Source organism: Dama dama, chromosome 6 (genome assembly GCF_033118175.1).
Source record: "Dama dama isolate Ldn47 chromosome 6, ASM3311817v1, whole genome shotgun sequence".
Taxonomy (NCBI): domain Eukaryota; kingdom Metazoa; phylum Chordata; class Mammalia; order Artiodactyla; family Cervidae; genus Dama; species Dama dama.
In genome coordinates this window covers 30,774,320-30,782,559 of record NC_083686.1, presented here as the reverse complement: position 1 = coordinate 30,782,559, position 8,240 = coordinate 30,774,320, and the positions used below count along the sequence as shown (strand labels likewise).

The following is an 8,240-nucleotide window of genomic DNA, read 5'->3' as shown; positions in this document are numbered from 1 at the left end:
CATCTGCTGATGGGAATCTAGGTTGCTTCCATGTCCTGGCTATTACAAACAGTGCTGCGATGAACATTGGGGTGCACGTGTCTCTTTCAGATCTGGTTTCCTCGGTGTGTAGGGATGGGGTGGGGAGGAAAGTGGGAGGGGGGATCAGGATGGGGAATACATGTAAATCCATGGCTAATTCATGTCAATGTATGGCAAAAACCACTACAATATTGTAAAGTAATTAGCCTCCAACTAATAAAAAATAAATGGGAAAAAAATAATTTTTTTTAAATGTAAAAAAAGAATAAAATTATCAATACATGTGTGCCTTGGAATACTATATAAAATTGACTTTATGCAATATAGTTTTCCTATAAATTGGCACCGCCATTTTATATGGAAGTTGGCACTGCAAATAATTTTAAGTAAAGATTAAGGAACATAGGACATTTAAAAAAATAATAATAATATCATGGCTGCAGTTATGGCCCTTGGGAAGGACTCATGATTGCAAACTAGCTGCAGCATCTCCAGCCATCACTACATACAAAGCTATGTCCAGAAGGAAAAATTTTCCATCCCTATCTCCCTTCTATTACCTTCCTTCCCCTTTAGCTAAGCATTTGTTGTAGATGGCGATTATTCTCTCATTGTTTCTTTTTGAAAATAAAAATAGATAACTAGGAAAAAAAACACTATGGGAAAAAGATAATCAATAGAATATAGAAAAATAAGAGATGTAAGTCAAAACAACATTGTTTAAGTAAAAAAGTTTTTCTTCTTTTACTTTTGTTTCTGTTTTATTTTATTGGTATATGTCATATTCTTTAAAACTTAAGTTTACAGACCTTACTTTCATTACAGTGTGTATAGGATAGAAGGAGCCCTGAAGCATAAATATTTTAATTTAGCTAAAGATATTCAAACATAAATAGTACTCAATGGGATTATTTATAGACATTTGGAAACTAGTTCTGAAAATGCCGAAAATTTATACTAAACTAAGGTAAATTCCAAGTTAAGTCATTTTGCAGTAAATGAAAGATAATATCAGCTAAGAAATAACACATCTAGTTGTATACTCATGTTTATTCTTTAGTTGTTTTTGTCAAGGTTTTTGAATTCCATGTACCCATTAATATATATTTATATTTATCCATATATGCATTTAAATGTATATGTATATACCAAATATACTAATGAATGGGGAAAAAAGGAGACACAAATTTAAAGAATTTGGAATGTTTGATTATTTTTATTGAGGCTTAACAACTTGAACAATTTGTGTGTACCTACATCATTCTCATAGGTTATAGCTTTGTGTAATATTTATAATAAAGAAAAAAGGAAAGAAAATATTAAAGAGATAATGTCACAGAAAAAAAAATCTTTCTTGCTCTTTTATACTAAGATCTCAGTAATCATGTGAACCTGATCATGCTCTTTTGTATGATTCATTCTCTACTAGTTTAAAAGGAAGAAGGCGAGGAAGGATGGAAGAACACTTTAATCTCAGATGTTAAGAAAACCCTTCCTAGGCTTCTGTTCGGAACTTCAGTGTAGACCCCTTCATTTGCTGCTCATAGTGCATGTCAAATTTCTCATTCAGGGCTACGGTAAAGTGATTCTTCCAGTCTCCTATAATTCCTATAACAGAAAAGAAAAGAAAGCAGTAAACACTATGTCTTCCAGTCAGAATAGTGAAATTTTCTAATATCTATCACTTTCATTAACACCTAGTCAAATTTTAGTTTTGCACCCCTTAATTATAAGTATATACCATAAATACTATATATTTGAGAGTGCAAACAAGGATTTGTCCTGATTGTTTAAAAAGAATAAAACAAACATACAAAAAACCCCAGCACATTTATTTCTCTCTGGCCTTCCTTTCTTATGCTACTTATTTTCTTCTCCAATTTCCTTTGAAATATTTGTGATCCATGTTTGACCTCTCCTGTGGTATTAAATATCATCTTCATGTTGATAACATTAAAATCCAGATTCATGTCTTCATACCCAAGTGCCTACCTGATGTGGCCACCTGTATTCCATAGGAACATCTCAAATTCACCCAGTTTAAAAATAAATTCATTTTCTTCCCCACCAGATTGCATTTTTTTGTCATTTTCCATAACCTGGTTAATTGAATGCAGATATCCACTGCATAAACTAGGCTGTTTTCTTTAGGCCAGAATATCTAATTCTTTATTTATATTCAGACTTTCTTCATAGCCATTGCCTCCTCCCCATTTTTACTGCCACCAACAATTAGAGAAGCTCCTCAATATTTCCCACCTGTGCTGTTACAAAAGTCTAGCAAGCTCTTTGCTTTTCATCACATCCAACTCTCCTCTGACAGGAGGAAGTCACTAGTACTTTGAATTAATCAGTAGTTCACTTGTCCTCTTAATCCAAGGAGCTCTAAACCTTCCCAATGAAATAATCCAAAAAGCAGAAGATAGAAAACGTATCTTGAAAATCAGATTCTATCTGAGTACGCAATAGTATGAAACACTTTACAGGCATGGAAATTATTTTTAGTTTGTTGTTTTATCTTAAAAATATATGGGATATTATAGGGAAAGAAACTGAGATAATCTGAGTATAAGTAGCCTAAATTTAATCTGCATGTTATTCCCTTTTCAGGGCTGCCCTGTTTTAACCTGGTTGCAGGTTTGCTAATCCAATTGTTTAAAAAAAATCCCTAACCCTCTCACTGACAATTTGGTTCCAAGAGAAAGATTATTCTTTTATTTTATTTTATTATTTTGTTTTTTTTCTTCCAGGAGGAAGATTATCCAAGTACACTGGATGTCCCAATACTTTGCATATCTTATATGCCTATGTACTTATGAACTGACTGTATCTCATCAAGACCATGCCTCTTCCCATTAGATGTCACCTCATTGTATTTTGATATTTTTACCAAGTTGAGCAGTATTTTCTGCTTAGTGCTTTGAAACTTAGTGCTTTTTTAGCAGCTTTGTAGAAGTATAATCCATACACAGAAAACTGTACATATTCAATGCGTACAATTTGATGCTTGGACATTTGACATTTAGTCTTGAAAAACATCTGGCACTTAGCTAAGGAAGAGCTGACTAACTGTTCTAAGGTTGTTTCCTCATCTCAAAATGAGATAATAGAAGTTTTTTCCCTAACTCTTGTATTAGAATTAAAAAAAAATAGAATTTACAATTTGTATAATGTATGTGTTAGCAGCAAGGCATAAAGACTTAACAAATAACAGCTAGCAGGGTGTGGTATTGGTGCTGCTACTGAGGCTGGGGTGACTGCTGGTGGTTCCGAATATACTCGGTTGTACGCACCGAATAATCAACATGTAATAGTAATTTAGTAATTTAGTAGTAGTAGTATTAATAGTATTTTATGCTTCTGCAAAACTAGTCAATTACTATTAGTAATGTTTCTAGCAGTAATTTATTAGTAGTAGTATTCATATTTTATACTTCTGCAGAACTGATCACTCAAATATGGAAACAGCTCTCAAGAAAACAAGTGGGGTTCACAGGCATGAATAGACTTTAATAGCTATTTGCCTGTAACTGTTTAAACTTAGGTCTTCCTGTAGCAATGGAGGCAAATAACATGACCATCTCACCTTTTCTCATGAAGGGAGATATTTTATGGTTCATGATTTCATCCGGTAGTGTTTCATAATTGGTAGATGGATTGTTCTTCATCTCCTGGAATGTAGTGTGTTTTAGAATCTTGTCCACAATCTCATCTGATGTCTCCTTTCCCAGAAATTTGATCAATTTCATCACCTCTTTTCTGATATCCTAAGAAGAAAAACATATTTTGTTTTTGAGGACAATTACTAAAGACGATTGTAATTGTCTTTAGTAAGACAATTACTCAAATTGAATAATATTACTTTGGGGGTAAAAAAGGACACAATAAGAAACTCATTCTTTCCTTCTCCTCCCCACACTGATATTGGAAAGCAGGCTTCTAATGAGCAGCTTACCTGTCAAACTTCAGCTTAAGTATCACCTTCTTTGGGATTATTTCCTTGACTATTCCAACTTAAGTTAGATGTTTTCCATCCATAATTTCCATATAAATCTATTGTATCATATATGTATCTTCACGTGTTTTTTATTTACTTGTTTCCACAGAAAAGATAGTATCTCTATATATAAGGGTAATGTCTTTTACTTTTACTTGATGTATTGCAGAAACAAGAGAAAACATTTATTCTTTTCTCCTCATTCATGCAAATAGAGAAGAAACATAAACCTGGCCATTATTGATCAAAATAGGGAGTAAATGGATTAAGACAATTTGGGAGGGTGAAAGAGATGGATTAACTAATAAATTTTGTTCGTGTGCCTTTTAAATTTACTGCCTTCAATATTCTAGTTAGAGAACACAAATTTAAGTAATATAATAGTAAACTACAAATCATGGTTGCTTCTCATTCAAATCTGTTCTGCATTAAATTCTATAAAGTAATAATTCTGCTTCTAAAATAATATCCATAACCCTATTTTAAATGTGTCCTCATCAAAACAACTCTAGAATTACTGAGAAATGAATTTCAATAATTGCACGAAGATGTGAACAAGACATGGATATCAATTGCTTTCTTGGTGCTAATAAAGAACGAGAGAGGAGGGCTTCCCTGGTGGCGCAGTGGTACAGAATCCACTTATGAATGCAGGAGACATGGGTTCAGTCTCTGATCCAGAAGATCCCACATGCCGTGGAGCACCTAAACCCATGTGCCATAGCTATCAAGCACGTGCGCTAGAGCCTGGAAACTGCAACTACTGAGCCCACATGCCCCAGAGCCCATCCCCAACAACAAGAGAAGCCACTGCTATGAGAAGCCTGGCCATCTCAATGTAGAGTAGCCCCTGGTTGCCACAACTAGAGAAAAGCCTGAGCAGCAATGAAGGCCCCATACAGCCAAAAACTAAATAAATTTATATATATATATATATACACATATGTATATATATATAATAATTTAGAGAAGATATTTGTTATCCCTTACTCCAGTACTTTGGCCACCTCATGCGAAGAGCTGACTCATTGGAAAAGACCCTGATGCTGGGAGGGATTGGGGGCAGGAGGAGAAGGGGACGACAGAGGATGAGACGGGTGAATGGCATCACCGACTGGATGGACATGAGTTTGAGTAAACTCCGGGAGTTGGTGATGGACAGGGAGGCCTGGCGTGCTGCGATTCATGGGGTCACAGAGTCGGACACGACTGAGCGACTGAACTGAACTGAACTGAATAAAAAGATCTAATATTTTGTCTTTCATTTAAAAATTATTTGATATGTGTACATATATACTTTAAAGAATAAATATAATTGCAGCACCGTTACTTACTACCCAACGCATGTAAGAAAACATTCATAATTGGCTAAGTTCTTCCATTTGCAAGTTCCCAACTTCATTTTTTTCAGTCTCTATTCCAATTTTCACAAAAAACAACAACAAACAAACTTGCTGTCCTGAAATTGATCTACTCAATCCTGGGCCTTTACTCTGTAAGTCTGAAACTCATGTATGTATCCCGCGACAACATATGGCTTGGTTTTACTCAACTGATAAGCACATTTGAAATGTATTCCTTTTCACTGCAATATAATATTTAATTGTAGAATAATAGTATATACAATGCATTGATTCCTGAGTATATGTGTATTTGGGTTGTTTTTATGGTCATGCAGAATGCTATTATGGAGGTTGTTGTGCATATAAACTAAAATACACATCAGTGTTTCTCATGAACATATATCTACTAGTGGAATTTGTGAGCCTTAAGTTATACACATTTGCCCTCCCTAGGTGACATGTTGATTCCACAATGTTTGTATATTCTTATACTCTGATCAGAAGTGTGTTACTTCTGACTAATCCACATCCTGACTAGCATTTATTGTCAGACTACAGTTGGACTGGGCTTCCCTTATAGCCCAGCTGGTAAAGAATCTATCTGCCTGCAATGTGAGAGACCTGGGTTCGATCCCTGGGTTGTGTTGGGAAGATCCCTCAGAAGTGGGTATGGCAACCCACTCCAATATTCTTGCCTGGAGAATCCCCATGGACAGAGGAGCCTGGCGGGCTAGAGTCCATGGGGTCGCAATGAGTCAGATATGACTCAGTCAGATATGACTCACAGCCCAGTCAGGCTACATCTTATTGCTGTCACTCTGCTGAGTGTGAAATATAGCACCTCATAGACATTTTTATTTTGAATTACCCTGATTATTAATGAAGCTAGAACAAAACTAGATTTTTCAGAAATTGTGATGTCATCCTACTTTTGCATATTGCTCTTCTGGCATTCTCCTTACCCTCTTCTGGAAGTTTGACTTGATACATGTAAGATGTTATTACTCTATCCTACATATCCATTACTCTCTTTCTAAAGTATTCTATTTATCTCACTGAGGTACATCCTGTGAACTTTCCCCAGCATCATGTACCACATTACTAATTCACTATTTAGCCACGTCTTATCTGTTACTTAAGCCATCTTTTTGCTTTTCTTTTTTTTTTTCCTTTTTTTTTTTATTAGTTGGAGGCTAATTACTTCACAACATTTCAGTGGGTTTTGTCATACACTGATATGAATCAGCCATAGATTTACACGTATTCCCCATCCCGATCCCCCCTCCCACCTCCCTCTCCACCCGATTCCTCTGGGTCTTCCCAGTGCACCAGGCCCGAGCACTTGTTTCATGCATCCCACCTGGGCTGGTGATCTGTTTCACCATAGATAGTATACATGCTGTTCTTTTGAAATATCCCACCCTCACATTCTCCCACAGAGTTCAAAAGTCTGTTCTGTATTTCTGTGTCTCTTTTTCTGTTTTGCATATAGGGTTATCATTACCATCTTTCTAAATTCCATATATATGTGTTAGTATGCTGTAATGTTCTTTATCTTTCTGGCTTACTTCACTCTGTATAAGGGGCTCCAGTTTCATCCATCTCATTAGGACTGGTTCAAATGAATTCTTTTTAAATTTTAATTTTTAGAAGTTATTTTAGAAATTCTGGTTTGCTTCTCTTTTCCCCCTCCAAATCTGCTTTGTCAATTTTAGTAACCTCTTGTTTCTTTGTAAGATTTTAAATTTCTTCTTTTATTTTTTTAAACATGTGAAGTATAGCTATTTTACGGTCCTTTCCTAATAGTTCCATTATCTGTGGATTTAGAAACCAGTTAACTCTTCTTGCCCATTGTGATTCCTTTTGTGCACCTGCATCTGTGTGTTTGTGTGTGTCTGTGCGTGTTGTATGTGGCTGTTGCTTTAAGAACTCAAACTCTTTCCACTTTTATCTTTGGTAATTTTTTTGAGACTTGAGTTTAAATGTGTTCATTTACAGAAGGTTTTTATTCACTAGCTTCAATCTGTTGTAGAGTATCTGGATTATTGTAACTTTTGGAGTTGGCTGCATTATTTATTTGCAGGCCAAAATGCTAACATTTTGAGAATTATGAAGTTGCCATATATTTTGAGTTTCTCACCTCCTTCATGTCTTCATAGAAAAGAAATAGCACTTGTGGATTCTCTCTCTTTTCCCACCAAGATTTTGTGTGTTCATACCAGGAACCATAAGGAACTAAAATCAGAGACAAAACCAAGGTGAGGACATAGCATCAACTCTACACTCAGACTCAGCTTAAAAATGAGTCTTCAGAGGAAAAAATATAAATAAATGATCATGAAATGAAAACTAGAGATCAGCCGCCCATCTGAGGCAAATTTCTCTGCAGGAAGTATTTTGAAAAATCTATGTACAGAAATATAATCTCAACTTTCATTATTATGACATGGTTTATGACTCAGAGGAAAAGTGATGGAAGTCTTTCCATTTGATTTAGAACTTATGAGAGCATTTTTGAAAATGGTGTGTGTGTGTGTGTGTGTGTGTGTGTGTGTGTGTGTGTGTGTGTAAAATCAGGTTGTTAATGAAAGGAGTTGAGTAGTAGGACTATCAACATTTTTATGATTAGAAGGCAGTCCAGATCCTAAATTTACCATTTAAAAGCTAGCTTTGCTAACTGAATAATTTATAATTATAATAATTGTATAATTTTGTTACACTGTTACAGTTTAAAAAGTAAAGGATGCTTTCCTAGGGATCCTTAGTTTCTTTCTCACTTTAAAAAGTTAGAAGATTTTGGAGATGATGTGATATGACCAAATATGGATTCTTCTTTTCTCTCCCTCATCTTCTCTCATATGTATCTAAGTGTTTCACCC

General features: G+C 35.1%; 1 protein-coding gene across 3 annotated transcripts in view; it reads right to left on the bottom strand.

Moving 5' to 3' along the window:
• Positions 1-1,214: 1,214 nt before the first annotated feature.
• SULT1E1 (sulfotransferase family 1E member 1) overlaps positions 1,215-8,240 on the bottom strand; it is a 46,693-nt gene continuing 39,667 nt past the window's right edge. For all 3 annotated transcript variants that reach the window (XM_061145836.1, XM_061145837.1, XM_061145835.1), the window contains exons 6-8: positions 7,502-7,596; positions 3,608-3,788; positions 1,215-1,629 (exon numbers count right to left, since the gene is read on the bottom strand). In XM_061145836.1, the coding sequence (XP_061001819.1) occupies positions 1,517-1,629; positions 3,608-3,788; positions 7,502-7,596 (389 nt within the window). In that variant the 3' untranslated portion in view covers positions 1,215-1,516. The remainder of the gene's footprint in view (positions 1,630-3,607; positions 3,789-7,501; positions 7,597-8,240) is intronic.